Consider the following 19,137-nt stretch of genomic DNA (forward strand, 5'->3'; position numbering starts at 1 on the left):
AGCAGACGAAAACATGTAAAATTTCAAATAAAATGATAATAAAGCAATTTCTAAAACTGCTTTATCATTCTATTTTACTATTTTACAATAGGAGCTGAGTCTTGAAGGCGGGGCCATACACTGACAGCAGCAGGAGGATTGGGGGGTACAGGGCACTGCAAGTGTGCATGACGGTTTGGCCGACTGTTTTAGGGTGGCCAAATCATCATGCGCACTTAGCTATCTCCATGCTGGTGCATGGAAAGCAGCAGGCACAGGCTCCCACTCCTTGTTGGAGCGTAAAACCAGCCCGCTCTTCCCAATCCCAGTGCTTGTCTCATGCTAGGTAATACCAGCATGAGAGGAGCGTCTGGATTGGCGAGGAGCGTCTGGATTGGCGCTGTGGAGCCTGGGAGCATGTGCATCAGGGGCTGCAGAACACCGAGGCGATGAAGCGACAGGTAAGTTTTCTTTTCTTTTTTTTATTCTTTTCCCCAGTGCGGCCCCACCACTTTTCTGTGCTAGCAGCGGCCGCTGTAGTTAGCGCCTGCTACTGAAGAATTTAACGTGAATGCCTGAAGAACCAACGTGGCAACAAGGTAACAAATTCAATTAAATTCAATTTCACAGTTCCAGACCTCTAAAGAAATTGCAATACATATAATATGCATTTGTAATCTATTTCCATTTACTCCCATGAGCTTGCCTTTCCTGTAGCATAGGCAACACAAGGGTAAGGTTCATGATTTATCTGCTTGCTTGTAAACGAAAAAGCACCTCACAGTGTTCTTTTTTTATTTTTTATTTATGAAGCAACAAAGTAGAAGATACAATTCATTTTGTTGCATACCTGGCTGTGTTTTTGAATGTTCCCAACACGATATTTTCTCTTTGTGTAGGTGCTGATCGTTTCTATGACAACATTGAGGATATGATTGGCTACCGACCCTGGCCAATTGCCAAGCTTTGTTGGCAGTTTGTCACTCCAGCTATTTGCTTCGTAAGTACAATATTCATCTTTTGTGCATTCTGTACAGATGGAAAATGGCGTATGATGGACTTTAGAGAAAGGCATTATCATTGTCGAGTATTTGAGATTAATCATGAGCGATTAGTCTCATCGGAATGTGTTAGTTTATACAAAGTTTCAATTTGTATACTTAGTTGACCTCAAGGGTGTAATCAGAAAAATAAAATACACCCCCTCCCATCGCCATCTTTCAGTCACAAGGGAGACACCAAAGTGAACAATCCTGGCCGTTTATGAAAACGTTTCTGGGAATCATTCAATCAAAAAAGGGGGAAAGCAAATGGTGCCCAGTGGTGCATTTTACAACACTATTTTCAAGAATGTAGTCAAAAGCTACACAGATATCAGCATTCTAAAGGCCACTCAAAAAGTGTCCAAAAAAATCAAGGGTTTTTGGCATTCACGCCCTCCACAACAGAATTCTGAAAAAGTGGGACTAAATTCGGATTTTATAACAGCAATTTCAAATAAATGGATCAGAAGAGGTGAGGATTTGCAGTCACACCTGAAAAGGCATTCATGGATTATCCCAATAGTATTACAGTGTGCTAAACTAGTCTCGTCCTTACTTGTAAAATGCTGACAAAAAAAGCATATTAAGTTCAATTTTTATCATAATTGGCTACAAAGCAATTGGATAAAATGCAGTTCACATAGTCTGGGTAGGCAGAAAGGAGCACTGTCCTCCTAGTTTCACTGATTCCTTCTTTTTCGATTCTGACTGCAAATTTGCCAGCTTAACACCATAACACGCATCACCATTTTCAGGTATTTTAACCTTGAGTCCAGTGGCAGCTCCTTCGCTATTTTTGAGGAGCATCACCTCACGGCTTTCTCGCAGTGCGAGAAGTAAAAACATAAAATGGTAATACAGTTTTGTTATTACCTTTTTATGTTTCCTTTGCTTGGACAGGCGGGGCTGCTCTGCTGGAAGAGCAGGGCAGAGGCAGAGTGATTTGCCCACTCCTGAGTGCACAATTACAGTTTGGTCGGCCCTCTCGGGACGCCCAAACCAGTCATGCGCACTTTCCCATAGAGAACATGGCCACCCCTCCAGCCCCTGGTTCAGCACCGGGTCACGGCACTCAGACAAATCACAACGCTGCATTGCAGTGTTGTGATTGGCTTAGGGGAGGGAGCCTGTCAGCCTGCTCCCTGTCCCTGTCCGAGTCGGAGGCAGGAGAACAGGAGTACAGAAAACGCAGGACCCAGCCTCAAGGTACATTTTTTTATTTTTTATTATGACCCCTTGCGCAACCCCCTCCGGAGTAACCCCCCCACCCATGCTTCTAGAAAGCCACTTATTCTGATTCTAATCTCCAAATCTCTCATACATACTACCAAACATTAACCTCATGTACCTGCTCCCCAACACCCCCTTGTCTCAATCCTGTATCTCTCCCTTTACACATTCCTTAAAGACAAAAATTAAGGCACTCATCCACAAATGGCAAAACCCCTACGCCACAGAACACCTAGAGGTCTGCAACAAGCATTGAGCCAGCTTCCATCTGCACTAACACTATTGCCCGCTCCTTTTTAATATCTATTTGGCACCGCTGTTTTCGCTCATTGCCAATTGGGGTGTGAAGGCTATTTCTTATGCCGACGACACCCATCTGTGTTCTCTTTTAAAGATCAAGCGGACAATGCCTTTAAGAACTTTAAGGGTTGCTTGACAGATATCTCCTTATGGATGAATAACAACAAATTGAAGCTGAACGCGGAGAAAACGGAGGTACTATTCTTTGGAAATACTCTCCCGCCGCCTGCGGACCTATGGTGGCCGCAGGAAATGGGTCCTCCACCCACCCCGGCAAAGTCTGTTACAAATCTGGGGGTCAAATGGGAGACGGATCTCTCGCTTTCAGCTCAGATCATGCAGGTGTCTTCGACCTGCTTTGGCAAATTGAAAAGCTTACGTAAATTCATCCATTTATTACCTAAGGACTGTCGCCGAGTGGTCATACATGCCACGGTGATGGCCAGATTGGACGACGCAAACAGTCTATATGTAGGTTTACCTGCATATTTGATTAAAAGACTGCAAATTGTCCAAAATGCGGCTGCGAGAATGATTAGGCGAGTACCTTACCGCCATCATATCTCTCTGCACATTAAGTTACTCCACTGGCTGCCCATGGCCAGGAGAATTGAATTTAAGGCCCTGACATTTGCTTTTCGTTCCCTACATTGTAAATGCCCGAGCTATTTGAAACTACGCTTATGTAGCTATAAACAGAATAGGCTCCTGAGATCTAATTCCTTAAACCAATTATGCATTCCGAGGTTTAAGAAGGCCCGGATTGGAGGGAGATCATGCATGGTTGCGGCTACTAAGCAATGGAATGCTTTGCCTAACTTTTTGTGGCAGATTGAATCTGAGCCATTTTTCAGGAAAGCGCTGAAAACCTGGCTTTTTAGCCTAGAACCGAAGGACTAGGTTAGCGTGAGCATTTCTTGTTGCTCGCACTTCTGTCTTGCTTCAGCGCCGGGACACCTCTGCTTGAGGTAGCTGTTCACGCTTTTTATAAATGGCAGTATTATTATTTTTATTATTACTGAATCAGCATGGTTTCAAAAACTAATTACCTCACAACGCTCCTACCCAAATAGGCACACTCACATCATCTACAACCTTTTTTTACCATCTTGCCTCTCACTCACCCAGTCCCTCTCTCTGCCTCTGACTTTGCATCATATGTGTACTCTAAAATCACAAACATTTGGGCCATTCACGACTTGCCCTTGACAACACCACTTCTTCCTTCCACCTACTATTAACAACATCAAACTATCTGCCTTCAAGTTCTCCCTGACATCTCTTGCTACCCTCATACCTAAAGTTCGTCATGCGCATCATCTAACCCTTTGTATCCACATATCAATTCTCTAGTTTTCCCATCACACACCCTATCCTTTTTAGCATCAAATGTAGCTATTCGGAGCTCTGTTCCTTACTTTTTGCTTCAGATCAGGTAGTGGTGCAATGTTACACAAGAAACCATTGCCAATCCACCAAAGCCTGCATACTGCCATCTTATTTTACTGCTACCATTCTTCTCTAAAATCTTATATTGCCTCGACCTTAACTGCCTCACTGATTTTATGATTTCCCATAACCTAAGTTACCCCTTCCAATCTGGCTTTAGATCGCTACACTACACTGAAATTGCACATTCTTATGTAACCGACTTCATCATCTATCATTTATAATAATACTCCTTGACCTCTGTGCCATTCTCAATACTGGCAACCACACTATTCTCCTGTCTGCTCTCAGCACATTATGGATAACTAGCCAAGCACTCAAGTAGTGTACCTACTATCTTTTGCCTGATTTTATGTCTTGTGGTGTTCCTCACTCTCCAGCCAAATCCTCTGCCAGTTGGTGTTCTTCTTGACTTATTTGTGGGCCCTCTATTCTGCTCATTTTACACTAGACTCTTTGATTGTCTTCTCTATCATCTTTATGCTAATGATATGCATATTCTTCTTCCAAATATCCCCCCCCCCCCCAAACTCCAATCAAAGGGATGGAGTGCCCTACTGCTGACTGTCTTTTCCCACTGGAGGTCTACATATTCCCTTCTGCTAATGTCTTCACTATGTAAATAATGTACTTCCTTGCTGAATCAGAAGCCTCACATGTACTACTACTACAATCTATGCTGTTACGTTTCAAAACACTAACCCACACCTTCAGCCAGAAACTTGGGGGCATATTTACAAATAAATGCCAGAGCGTGGAGCTGCCCCAAATTCATGAGGCACTGTATTCACAAGAATATGGCGCACCCCTGTGTTTCCCATAGCACTGGCACAGAAAAAGCTGCCTAGTGCTAGCGCAGGTGTCCTGCTGCCACGTCGCAATGGTGGCTGCGATGCAGGGGTGATTGTTTATGTGCCGGAAGGGATACCTTCCCGCTCATAAAAAATCTTTCAATTGGGAAGAGCAAAAATCAAGGAGAAATTAATAATTTCTCCTCGTATCGCCAATATAATTCCTGGTAATACATGGTGTTAGAATGACGCTGTTCCTGGTGCTGCCTCAGCCTTGTAAATCTGGGGCAGCCTCAAAAAGCAATGGGTGTTCCAGTGAAATGCCCACAGCAACACCCATTGAATGCCCCTTCGCCGCAGAGCACTGCGGCAGAAAGGGGCATATTTACAAGGTGTCGTTAAGCCACGTTAAGTGGCATAGTGCCACCTTGTGAGTATGTGAAATGGCACTACACCACCGGAGCGTCAAAAAAGGTGATGCTCCGGTGGCGATTGAGACTTGAAAATATGCCCTATGTTGAATTGCCTATCCTACAGTGACCCTGGCATCCCACATAAGGAACTTACATATCACCATTAGATACCAACAGCTCACTACACGAAAAACCATGTCCTGACAGCCCCTTTCAGACAGCCGGAACACTACTCTGTGCACTCATTCTGAGCAGGTTGGACTACTCCAACAGCCTACTAGTCGGACACCGCCTAAATTCATTCCTTTCATTGTACAGAGTATTAAATGATTAATAAATAAATGAATAACTTTTTCATAAAATACATTTTATTTCTATCTTTAGAAAATGTTAAATCAATGCATTTTCTGAAGGTTTGAATATATTGATTTGTTCAGATTCAGCAAATATTTAACAATATTTTACTTTTACTCACCCTTTAATTGTACAAAGTACTAAGGGCCTCATGTAGGTAGCCAAATACCGGTCGGTAACGGCCGATTTTCGGTAATTATACCGTTACCGACCGGTATTTAGGCTTTTGGTATGTAGGGGGACAATTTCTGTATTCGGAATTTACCGAATCGGTAAAATTACCGATTCGGTAATTTTACCGATTCGGTAAATTCCGAATACAGAAATGAGATGTAGGGGGAGTGTGTGGGTGATGTTTTGAGTCGGTATTTACCACCAACTAATAATTGGTGGTAAATGAAGAATGGATGTGGAAATGCATTTCAAAGCGCCTACAAGTGTGCAATGTGGCAGACATACATGCCCTTAGGGCATGTATGTGTGCCACATGTGCACACATGGCCGTTTCAGGGGTGCAACAGGGTGTCATTGTGACACCCTGCCACCCTTGCATATGTTCCCCCCATTACCGAATCAGTATTTACCGATTCGGTAATGAGGCATACCTTCCCATCAATGGGAAGGTATGCCTCATTACCGAATCGGTAAATACCGATTCGGTAATTACCGAATTTTAACGAATCGGTAATAATTACCGACTCATTACCTACATAGCATTTACCACTTCATAAATACCGAATCGGTATGATTCGGTATTTATGAAGTGGTAAATGCAAGCCCACATACATAAGGCCCTAAATGAGTAATAAATAAATGAATAACTTTTTCACAAAATATATTTCGTTTCTATTTTTAGAAAGTGTCACATAAATGAATTAACTGAAGGTTTGAATATATTGCCTTCTCAAAATCCATGAACTATTTAGTAATACTGTGTTGCTTGAGCTACGCTGTCTTATATGTCTGGAAAATTTCTGTGGAGATATTTCCTTATACAAACTGAATCAACTTCCCACAAATAAACTATGCTATGTGAACCATTCGTAACTCTCCATAGCACATTTAGGGCCTCATGTAGGTAAATAAATTTTACCGTTGCTTAAATACCGAGCCGTACCGAATCGTTAAATTAGAATCGTTAAGTTATATGTAGGTAAAAATTCGGTAACAGTTACCGATTCGGTAACATTCGGTAATCACGAATCGGAATTCACCGAATCGGTAAATACCGAGGTGGTATTTACCGAATCGGAAAATACCGAGGTGGTATTTAGCGATTCGGAAAATACCGAGGATACTACCACCTTCCCTTAACTAAGTAGCTAATATCATAATTATGTTATAATAGAAGGTCTCTTAGGCTTGAATAGGGGACCCCATACCTCAAAAATCAGCTCAGTGAAATCACATCACAGGAGCATCAGGAGCCGTCTCGCAGGAAGGCTCGTCTTCGGTCTGAATAATAAACATGATGTCTGTGATATGAAAAGCACCAACTGTCAGGTATTTGCAGCTGCGCGTGTGTCATGGCTAAATAGTGGGTCGAACAACCTAGAGTGGAAAACATGCATTGTGTAAAATTCCAGACTGTGTGTCACAGCATGTACAGACCAAGGTCGCTGCGCAGAGCTTGGGATGGGAACAACAGAATGCACTCGTCTGAAGGAAGTCTCGAGTCAGCAGTTTATTCAAGAAAGAACATGTAAACGCAGTGTCGTGTGCAAAGACAAAAAGATGGCTACATAACATTCAACGTGGTTATGCGAACTGAACAATGTATGTACGTATTCAGGGAGAACTCACTACACGCCCCCTTGAGCGAAGCAATATTTAATAGGCAAGAAAAGAGAGAACGCAGAGTTCAGTTTCGTCAGAGCAGAACAAGGCATAACCAATGCAGCGCCAAAGTCCTAAAGTCCAATTAATTGCAGCAAAAAATTCCAAAAAACACAATGCAAGTATAGTAAAAAACTCAAGCCGACCATCAGGAAGAGAAAAAAGAGAAATAAAAGAAATTAATGTTGCGCCAGGGTGCTGTCCAGTAGCACAGGCGCAATGGACGACAATCCAGTTAATCCATGAATGTATAGGCAGCATATGTGGCCACGGCTTCCAACAAAAAATCGTTTGCAGGGCCACTAAAAGTCTCAGCCATCCAATTAAGTAAAGAAAAGGAACATACGTGTTCTCCAACCAACGGAGCCTCTAGCACAATCAGAGGGCACCCGGAATGTTCCTCCAAATAGCTCATGGACAAGAAGTCGTAGGCTGCCGCTGAGATGTCCCAATTACCCAGGATACCATGCGCCGCACCACACGCCATGATCCGGACACCAGAACAGGACAACTCGTGAGACACTAAGGGCCTCATCAGTCGATCGAAATCCGGCACCGGAGACACCATGTTGGTCAAGCACAAATCCAGAGGCCATTCAAAGGGACAATCCAGGCAGTGTAATACAGGTTGTACGCAGGTGAAGTAGGAATACCTGAAGGATAATCCATAAGCCAGGCTCAAAGTCGCCAATGGCAGAGTACCATAAAAGTCAAGCATCCGATCACGAAGAAGATGCAGACGGGACAGGTGCTCGTGTGGCACAGAAGGAGCAGCCATTCCGGAGTATGAAAAGGAAAAGCAGCACACCTGCCACTAGCGCCAGGAGCAGCGGGACACCTCCAAAGATGCTCGAGAACAGTGAATGAACAAATGCAGGAATTACACCAAAAATAGGTTGGAAAGAGGTCACGAGACCCGAGCCCACATGTGTAAAAAAATGAGCCAGGCCGGTCGTGGACGAGGCATTGAAAATAGTTTGGATCAAAGAGCCGAAATGCAGGGGGAGGTCAGTATTCAGAGGCGCCTGTACCTCAGTGCGCGTATTAGCAACGTGAAGGACAAATGTTTCACGAGAGGAAGTCAAAGGCACCTCTTTGTGGGACAATAGCGCTCTATTCTGCTCAACTTGTTGAACTCTGCTTTCAAGGTTGGAATCGAAGGCCAGATGGAAACATCCAGCCGCACATGCGGGGGTGGAAGAAGAACAGTATTGCAGCAGACAACTTTATGCGAGACAGTTATGTACGGGATTCCCACTCACATCCCGCAGCAAGCTTCATTATTCAACATTATATTAATACCGTTTGCAAGCAGAGTGAAAGGAGGTGTAATCACAGGCACTGGGATACCTCGTAGGACGCACGCCAAATTCGGGGCTTGTACATTGCATGCGCCGTGTACTTGCATGTGCCTATTGTCTCATGTATGAATCCTAGAAGAGAGAGTGCTAAAGCTATTATCTATAACGGCTAAAGCCTTCTCCATGTTTGCTTGGTCAATAGCTCTCAATCTGGAAGCCGCCTCACTGTGCGACAACTTGCAGACTTCGTTGTAAATAGCATACGCCCACCTTTTGGTTGTGCCACCCACAGGACCATTCACAAAATCATTCAATTCGGTATGCACATTGATGGAGTGGGTGGACTTCCTGATCCTGTAGATGTGCTCTGTGTCAGCTGGTGGACAGATTGGGATGTGTGTACCATCAATGCAGCCAATGGAATGGGGGAACTGTGCCATGTGAGAAATGTCTGTTTTTGTTTACTGCAGTGCAGCCTGTGTGTTGTGGAAGCTGATGTAGTGGTGCATTCTCTGCATCATGGCATCCAGGAAATTCCTGAAGGAACGGGACAGGCAACTCTGGGATACACCACCCACCGCAGCTGTCACCACCTGATAACTGCCGGATGCCAACAGATGTGGGCTGCAGAGCACCTGCACATGTGGGGGTATGGCGTGCGCCCTTCTTATTGGCTGGTCCAGGAGTGGGTGCAGGTCCCTGATTAAGGCCATGATGGTTTCGGGGTGTAGCCTGTACCTCTCATGTATCTCTGCATCAGTCAGCTGGAATAGTGTGATGCGCTGTCTGTAGATGCGTTCCTCCCGTTGCCAAACCCTCAGTCCTGCTGCCTGTAGATGTAGGCGCCTTGCAATGACGTACATAGCGGGCATGTTGTCCACGCTGTTGCATTTTGGGATTGCTTATCTGCACTGTTGATGGTTACCACCTGCTTTCAATCCGTGTTAATTACCGACTCTTATTTACCGATTTTCTTGGATTTCTTAATTACCGAGTGCTCCTACATGTCATTTTCATTTTTACCACTTCATATTTACCACTTCATATTTACCGATTCGTTAATTATGTATTCGGTAACTCTGATTCGGTATTTTGGAATTCGGTAAATATGAATCGGTATTTACCGCCTCATATTTACCGAAAAGTGGTTTTTGGACTCCTACATCTCACTTGTCTGAATACCGGTCGGTAACGGCATATTTACCGAAAATCGGCCGTTACCGACCGGTATTTGGCTACCTACATGAGGCCCTTAGCGTCCTAATAATGACACCAAGTCAGCTAGTTACCAGCAAGAAACAATGGTACTTACAAACTACTAGTTATGTTTTTTAAACTATCACTGACCTATCTTAAATACGTGTGGCTTCTCACAACGTTAGCTCAATTAGCTTCTTGCTGTCCCAAAGCTTGCCTGTGCTGCACCCAGATTCTGCTTCCAGGATTAACTCATCTCAAACTGCACTCATGTGCTTCTCTTTCCACATTCAAAACGGCTTTAAAAATCGCCTCTTCATTCTTGATACAGGACACATCTGATGCTTATTAATTCATTCTTATGCTCCTAGGCTAGATAAACAAGCATTGGCATAGCCAATAGGTCTCGCCTTTGGGACCTTATAAGTGTTTAGCCATGCAATAGTTGCATAACTAAATACTTATAAGGTCCCAAAAGCGAGACCTCTTGGCTATGCCAAGCGGCCGTGCGGCCGCGAAAGTGATCGCGATCAAACATCAGCCACAAAAGTGAAAGTAATCGCGGTAAAGCGCGGCGCGCGCCCGCGCACATGCACTATAGCTCTAGGCTGGCCTGGTAGCATGCGCTGGGTCAGGCGAGACCTAAAAAACTAAATTCCATATTTGTAAAGCACGAACTAATCACCCCAAAGGTCTCAAGGTGCTGGGGGCCGTCGGGGAGATTAAGTGAGCTATCACCCAGAGTCACATGATGCTGAGCTGAGCCGCCGCTGGTGATCGAGCTGCGAACCGTGCGCTCCAGAGTCAGCTGCTCTGCCTGCTGCACCACACCTCCCCCACCTATTTGTAAAACGCTACTTCTCACCCACAAAGGTACCCAGGAGCTGGGGACCGTCAGGGAGATTAAGTGAGTTATTGCCCAGAGTCACATGAGGCTGAGCTGAGCTGCCGCTGGCGATCGATCCGCGAGGCCCGCGCTCCGTAGTCAGCCGCTCTGGCCGCTGCACGACACCTCTCGTAATACTCGCTGGAGTAAATATGTGGATGTGTGCACATGCCGAGTTCCAAAGCCTGTTTATTGTCAGTTTGCGTCATATCTGTACTTTGCCTCTTAATCAACACCCAATATGTATCTAACAAAAAAATGTATCTGTTACTACCCATACTGCAGGTGGTATGGCAGATGTCTTATGCAAAACTACTGCGTGACATTTTGACCTGAGTATTGTTTGCAAAAATAGCCTGCTGCTAGTAGATTTTCACCTATTGACTCCAATGGAGAGTCATGTTTGTAAACAGTACTTAGGACACTGCACTGCATGAATGTCAGACGATATTCTGGCAAGGATGTTCTGGTAACACACACAAGGTGGTGGCAGGAATGTCTGCGATCAGTCTAAACCACTGGCCATCGCTCTGGTAACATTCCAACCTATCCTCTTCTGCCTACTACGCTGCTCTTGAGAAAGGCCCTTCTGGGGCAGATCAGTACTGAACCTGTCCTTATGGGAGCTGTTGAAGAAAAATATGCTCTCACGCCTACCTCAAGCATGAATACATTTATTACAAAAAAAAATTAGAATTCTGTGAATCACAAAAGCAACAAGATGTTCCCGAAGCACCCGGTGGGCATAGATGCTGACACACACAAGAAGGTAGAACAAATGTATAGACTTTTTCCAACAAAAGCATCAATGGAGTCATGAGGCTGAAACATAAGCAATGAGAACACTGCAGGTGGAACCAGATGGACAGAGCAGATTTAACCTTCAAGATGATACAACCGTGTAAACTTTCAGACACTGAGCAAGCTACTTGGGAATTCTCACTTACTAATGACAAGCATGAAATTGGGGATTTATAGGCGATACAGCTGGGTACAATGGTTACAGCAGGCAAGTAAAATGTTACGATGATCACAGTAGTAGCAAGGCAACTCGGAGAAAATTCACACAACAGTCCATGCTGAAGCTCTAGTTAAGACCTCTTCCAGAAGGAAACACAAGCAACCGCAGGCTAGTTTCAGCCTGGTTGGTATAGCTTGGATCCGGCAGCACAGCAAGCACAGAACTCGCATCTAGGCATACCCAAGTTTCATCAAACAGACAAAAGGTGATGGTAATAGCCTGCAAATAATCTACACCATTGACGTTGCTCTAGGTAGCACTCAAAGCCATCGGTTTTCACCCCCAGCCACTCTAAACAAAGTAAAATCTAGGACTAATTTACTTAAGGATGGAGTCAATCTAGGGTACGCCTAGATAAGGTTTCCACCCTCTCTGTGGTAGAGGATCCAAGCTATACCTCACTGATGAGGGCAGGTGAGTCTGAAGCCGCTCTTGGGTTGAGTGAGCGGGCCTCGCTGAGCACTTGGGGATGGACTGTTCCCGCGAGGAGCAGGGTCAGTACTGGTTTGTCAAGAGTGGCGCAAGGAGCAGTAGACTGAGATGGTGCCCAGAATGATTGCCAGTGATTTACACTGTTTGCAGGTGTTCCTCCCATCAGGTTCTGTGTTTAACAGTATCCTGGTACCATACCAAGCTGCGTATGACTTTTGAGCTGTCCATTTGCTATGTACAACATCTCGAATAAATGCGCGTCTCTTGCCAAATAAATAACTGCAAAATGACTTGACCTCCCTCCATTTTCCGATGTTTCTATTGCACTGGTCTCCACTTTTACCTTCCGTTTCCTTTCGTACTCCGTCATGCTTCTTCCAAGTAGATTTGCAGTCGTGTATTATGAATGAGAATATGAAATCAGCAGAGCTATCCCTGGTTTAGACAGGTTCCATTTACTAAGACTCTATAGCTACCACTTATGTTCAGACAGCAGACACAAATATATTGTTATACCGGTCTTACACGATCTGGAATCAGGCAGCATTAATGATGGTAACACTTTAAAAGATTTTTAACTATAGATGTTGAAAAGCGTCAAGATTTACCTGAAAAATAGCAATAGAAGCAAATGTGTTTGATGCAATAAGAAAGAAGTATACCCAGATCAACAGGAACTATTTCTTTACAATCTACTTAACGTTTCCTGAAATAATGCAAATTTTTATATAAAATACAAGCTTTTCCTTTTAGGTACATAAATTAAGTTCCTCCCTTCTATCTTTATTTTTTCTTCACTTCTTGCTTGCTACCAGTCACCTTGATTTCTTTTCCTCCCCGCGTTCCTTTATTTCTCCATATCATATTTTTTGTCTTCTTTTTTCCCTATATTTTCCCTGTATCTATTTTTTGTCTTTTCCGTACTTTTGTCGTCCTTTTTTCTCAAATCTTTCTACCCCTCTTTTTTCTTTTCTTCTCCCTTCCTTTGTGCCTTTCTTTCTCTTTATTTTTCTGCCAATCGCTGTCATTTTTTTGTCTTCTTTGTTCCAATCTTCTCCATTTTTCTGTACCTCATTATATTTTCATCTCATTCCTCCTCTTCTTTCATGCGTTTTCTCGCCCTTTGTCCCTCCACTCATTTATTTTGCGATTTTATTAATTTATTTTTCTCTTTGTCAAGAGGTTGGCTCTTTTGGCACCTCTTGACCCCCACCATACCACCTTGTAATGTTATCATCTTTCTTAATGTTTATTAGGGTCTGCTTCAGTCTCATGACCTGTGAGTCATAGATCAAAGATAAGAAGGGCCATAAAAAAACAATTTCATCTGCCAATGGTACCCCCATTCAAGCTGGCATAGCGGTGATTCACGATGTCCTTGGTAAGGCAGTCAGTCAAGGAAGGGAGTTGGTGGCGATAATATTACTAAACAGAACCTTTGCACTGGAATGGTTGGGTGCCCACTAATGTTGCAAGCTCATCGAAGGCGTTCAGTTATCAATAACATACTGTACACTGCGCATGTGTGAACTGAGCACATTGAGATGTTGCCCATATCCACATTCAAGTTATGTGGATGAGAAATGAGCAGGGATAACACTTTTACTAGAAATGAGAGCTAAGAATGTCTTTGTCCACAGCTCTCTAACAATGCCTCCAGGACGCGTCTCCTCATTGGCGGAGCTTGGCACGAGCTTGCTAGCTCAGCCAATGATGAAAAGAGTCTGGGACTCGGGAGGTCCGTGAGAAGTGGAAGCTGGCCTGTAGGTCATGCCTCCAGTTCGAGGCCAGCCTGGGTCTTCTTATCCTTGTATCTGATCCCCTCGTACACTTGGGGTTTCCCATTTCGAATGTTGAGCCTAGTTCTGGCTCTGAACCTTCTTGGACACAGAGAACAGAGCTTCAGTTCTCGGTGGTGGTGTTGCCCAAGCAGACCCGGACACCGTACGTACCAGATGGCTTGGATCTAATGACTAACCCAGCCTCGACACGACAGATTATGCAGGAAGCACGAAGCAGTGGAAGATTGACAGGCAATGATGGCAGTGAGGGAAGGGAGGAGCCTATGTGTCGGTGCATGTGTTTATCCATACTTTTGTGTTTGTGGGAGCTTGATTTCTGCGCTTTTTGGTGTGTGTAGGAACTTGTATGCGTGTGCTTGATGTATTCACTTGTGTGATTTTCGCATCTAGAAAGAAGCTGTATGTGAAATGAATATGAGGTGAACATGCCTGGATACATGATGGAATGGACTGGCACATGATGGGAATCAATGACGGGAATTAGATAGGGAAACAAGGGCGCGTGATGCTGTTGACTGGTCTAGATGCATGTAGCTGAGGTGATGGTAACAAATCAAGGCATAACTGAAAAGACAATGGGGATGAGTGACGTGATGGAAGTTCCTGTACATAGGAGGAGAATGACTGTCCTATTTTAGGAGTACCTGACAGAAAATGATGTGCATGTATTTATTAACTAATAATAAACGAATGGTACAAATGAGGGGTAGATTTGTTCATTTACACCAGGCTACTCTTTGGGCACACAATATTTGGTTTTTGGACCTGACATATATGTATATATACGTGTATTTCAAAAATATTTCAAACTGACATTTGAGTTAAAATTCATGCTACTTTAGGTACATTTAATATTGATATTAATTCATATTGTGTGCCAGCAAATCTAATGGGAAGGAACAGGGTACGAAAATAAAAGGATGTGGGAAGTAAAATTAGGGGAAATGCTTCATACCTTTTGAAGAATTAAAATCGGCCATTTCAAATTGCATGCCCAGAATACATAAATTGCCTTGCCTCCAAAACAATGTACAGGTAATTATGTTTTTAAATTGCCCCCGTTTAAGTCAAATCTTTCTTGAAGGAAAGCTCTGGGTCACATATACATGGAAGTTGTGAAGTACTGGGATATTTGATGAGATGAGATCTGCCTGCAAAACATATCAAGTTAGCCAAAATTCTTGTGAATTTGTGCTATATAATGTACATTTAGTCCATTTTTAAAAATGTTTCTGAGGAGATGTCACTCTTTGGGAGACTTGACATGGAGGGGAAGTCTTGTCTGTTTGTCTTGCTTTGTATGTGCACTTTGGGCCTAGTGTTTACACCCTTGTTTTTGTTCACCTGCCACCGCAGCCTCTGAATCATGATATGAATGTAGTTCAGGGTTTGAGACACATATAAAATGCACTGCAAAATGTATGTTCGCAGGAGGTCACGGGCCTTCCTGCCTCATGAATATTGACGAGGAATAAGACATATTGCATCTGCCGCGGATGCTTACCAACGCAACGGTGAAGGCCTGCAAAGGGCTGCAGACCTTCAGCCCTGCATTTCTTTTCCATCAATGAAAGCAGATAGTGCCCTTTAAAGAAACACTGAATGCTTTGAAGAAACAAGCATTTGCAATGCAATAGGTCTCGCAATTACGGGAGTTTGAGCTATTGGCATTGTAAATGACCATGCCTTTTATTTATGTTTTGGTTACCAGCAAAGGCTACCAGCGATGGTTCAACCACAGAGGTTAGCAAACTCAGGGAGCATCAAACTATCACTCCTAATATAAACAAACTCCAGTTAACTAGTCGCAACTGTTTTAAATAGGATCCAGTTGCAGCATATGAGTTTTGGCAAATTGAACTGTATATGACCCAGAGGGGAAAAAAAGGCACATTTTGAAGGAAAAAAAAAAAAAAATATATATATATATATAAATATATATATCGAAAGTAACAGCTAAAACATGACCCAGAGTAAATAAAAGTTCCTTGTGAACAAAATACGCAAAAAAAGACACTGAAACCTGGATTTCTGATGAGCCCATGGCTGAAAAAGTCCCTTGAGGTATTTTTACCTGGAAATCCCTGTTATGCTATAGTTGAGAGGGCACCCGAAAATCGTGATCCTGTGACGGTGGGCTTTTTCGGTGTAAATATGTTTTTGCCTCAATTGACACATAATCCGTAATCCAATGCATGATTTGCAGTTTAAAAAATAAATATCAGCTTCCAGCTAAAATGATCTAAAGTTATTTTAAACGTTGCACACAGGGTGCAACTCTGCACCCACAAGTTGCTTTTGACTGCTGGATTCAAATATCTGAAGTGGTGAACTCTGTCCAGAACCTGAAAGTCTTTAAAGGTTCACCGATTTGTGGCTTTTATCACGTATGTTATTGTAAGTTTAGGGAATAGTTCTTGAAATTGTTGTGTTTCACTGCTCACACACATTCCGGACGCTGTTCTAAAAGTAGCAGTTATTTCAAGAGGACATCTCACATATGCATACCTGCCAACTTTAACAATCTCACAGTGTGAGGAGGGGGCGGGGACTCCTGTACCTAAGAGACACTTCGGAACATCAGACCACTCCCGACTCCCCTCCTATGGGGAAAAAAGAAAAAGCTTACCGAGGTTGGTGTCGATATCCTGGGATGTTTTCCCATCCCTCAATGAACGTCGCCAGTTTAAAGCCACTCGAAAACGAGCTGGAAACACACTGTTTACAGTGGTTTCCAGCTCAGATTTCCTGCCACCGTGTGATATCAGCTCCTCACCGGGTGGCTGTGAGATAGGAGGGGATATTGTGTGTTACACTGTAGCACCGTGTGAGTTGGCAGGTATACATACGGTGCAGCTCCTATTAATGCTCCGTATATCCTCCATCACACTAGGCTCTGCCATAAAACCAAAACCAGTGGCGGCTGGTGGATTTTTAAAGTGGTAAGCGAAAAATTATTTCCTAGTACAGCGAGCGAGCGGGCCCGATCTGAAAAAGAAGGGTGCGGGGGGGAAAACGGTGGCTTTTACACCACGTATTAACTGTGCTTTAAAAAAAATCCGTAATGCCTCTAATACCCTTGGGCCAAGGTTGCGCTATACAAAACTGCAAAAAAAGAAGCTATATTCTACCTTATAGTTTGCATTTTCCATTAATATACAGTTGCCTACACCAGATTAGTTGGAAACTGTTGTGCACTACACAATATTCTAAATTCTTGACTTTAAGTTTTTGACATTCAACTTTCACTCGGCAGTCATTAAATGGAAGAAAGGAAGGGCACATCTGCCCTGTACCTTATATTCACAGCTGCAGGCCTCAGCTGGAAGTCGGTCGCATTTCTAACCTGGATTAGCTCTGAACGTTAACAAGCAGAACGTGAGAGCCGATTTCCTGTGCTTGGAGATTTAATCCATCCTGACTATTCGCTTAGCGCCACAACTCTTTTATTTGGGTGAATTGTTCTGTAGGTAAAATGACTTCTGTATCTAGTTGGTGGCCAAACAAAGTATAATTGCTGTGTGCGAGAATGAAATGCATTTATAGAGCACCAAAAGAGCTTTCAACCTTATATATTCTCGAATATTAAATAATTGTTATCTCATTTATTAAGACATTTCAGTAACGCACAAGTTCTACCAACCAAATCTTTTTAAAATGTTCATGGCCCTTTATTCCTGGGTGAAAACGCACGGTATCCAGCTGTATCACACACACTGCACTAGAGCACTTTAAAACCAAAATGTCCAGTTAACATGGATTACACTAGTGCTATGTTGCATCAATATTTCAATAAACTGGAGTCAAAAGTTGTTTTTTTCCTCTGTCTTTTGGTGTAAATGTTATTTCTACAACTGTTAGTTGAAATGTTAGTTTACAATTAGTCCAATTACCTCAAGAAAGTGAGACAGATTTAACCAACCTACCATACGCCCTCCATGACTGGAACTAAGCAGATAAAAAGTTGCATAATTGGCACCATCACCGATGTGAACTGTATAATCTAGACATTTTGAGGAAAAATTGGACCATGCAATCTATGCATCCTTGTCAGTAAAAAAATCCTGAACTATGCAAAAAGCAACGTGCACCTTATTTTCAAATAACACTGAATGTGGGAAGTATACTTTCCAATAATTAACAGTGCATGGGCCTGCACACCAATCTCCACCTACATGTGCCATTGTGAGCTTCCTTCAGATTACGGTGCAAAGTCTAAAAATGTAGTGCAAATGGTTGTTTACAGGTTCTTGCATTTTTGTGTTTGGGATTTACAAACACTAGGATTTAAGTTTGAATACAGTGTAATAACTCATAGTACAAGAAAATAGCTAGAAAATTTAAATATCCCCCTCTTGAACCAAATCTTTAATCGCAACGAGCAGTAAAGGTAAATAAGCCGGAACTATTCCCTTCATACTCCTTCCATCCATCCTTTCACCCTTCTGTCTATTCATCTGACAATCTCTTCATCTTTCTATCCACATATCAATTCAGCCACCATCCCTTCATCCACCCTTTCACACTTTCATACATACATCCTTTCACACATCCACTCATCACTATATCCACATATGCATCTAGCTATCCTTTCTTCCTTCCTTCCACCCTTTCAGTCTTCCCAATCTGTCCATTCTTCGGCTCTCAATCGTCTTTCAATTATCCTTCCTTTCACTCTTCTGTCCTACATTTCACCCTTTCTTGCTTATTTCCTTCCTTTCTTTAACCCGTCCTTTCTACTCTTGTTCTTTCTTTCCTCCTTCTACCTACCAATCATTTGTTTCTCCTCTTACTTTTTCTTTCTAACATTGTTTCTCATCAGCATCTTTTCAATTTGTCCCTTCCTGTGTTTTCCCCTATTCCCATCTTTTCTCTTTCTCTGTTTCCTTTGCTGTGCATGTCAGCCCACCTCCCACACCCCTCTGTCATACAACTTCCTACTAGTGTTATTTAAGAGCATTTTATCTACAGAAAACTACATTTTATTGGGGTCTGGTTCAGCAGCCCATGAGACCCAGTGGCAGCCCCTTCTTAAGCTGCTGAAGTAGGGAGTTCACAATACCACTGTCCTAGGACATCCCTTCCTACAAGGGGATTCAAGTC

The 19,137-nt window shown here is 43.1% G+C and overlaps 1 protein-coding gene across 3 annotated transcripts in view; it reads left to right on the forward strand.

Annotated features, from left to right (window-relative positions):
• Positions 1-19,137, forward strand: part of LOC146854879 (sodium- and chloride-dependent betaine transporter-like) — an 898,269-nt gene that overhangs the window by 835,810 nt on the left and 43,322 nt on the right. For all 3 annotated transcript variants that reach the window (XM_085652289.1, XM_085652287.1, XM_085652288.1), the window contains exon 13: positions 879-979. In XM_085652289.1, coding sequence (XP_085508415.1) covers positions 879-979 — 101 coding nt within the window. The remainder of the gene's footprint in view (positions 1-878; positions 980-19,137) is intronic.

This window comes from Triturus cristatus, chromosome 4_1, assembly GCF_964204655.1.
Source record: "Triturus cristatus chromosome 4_1, aTriCri1.1, whole genome shotgun sequence".
Taxonomy (NCBI): domain Eukaryota; kingdom Metazoa; phylum Chordata; class Amphibia; order Caudata; family Salamandridae; genus Triturus; species Triturus cristatus.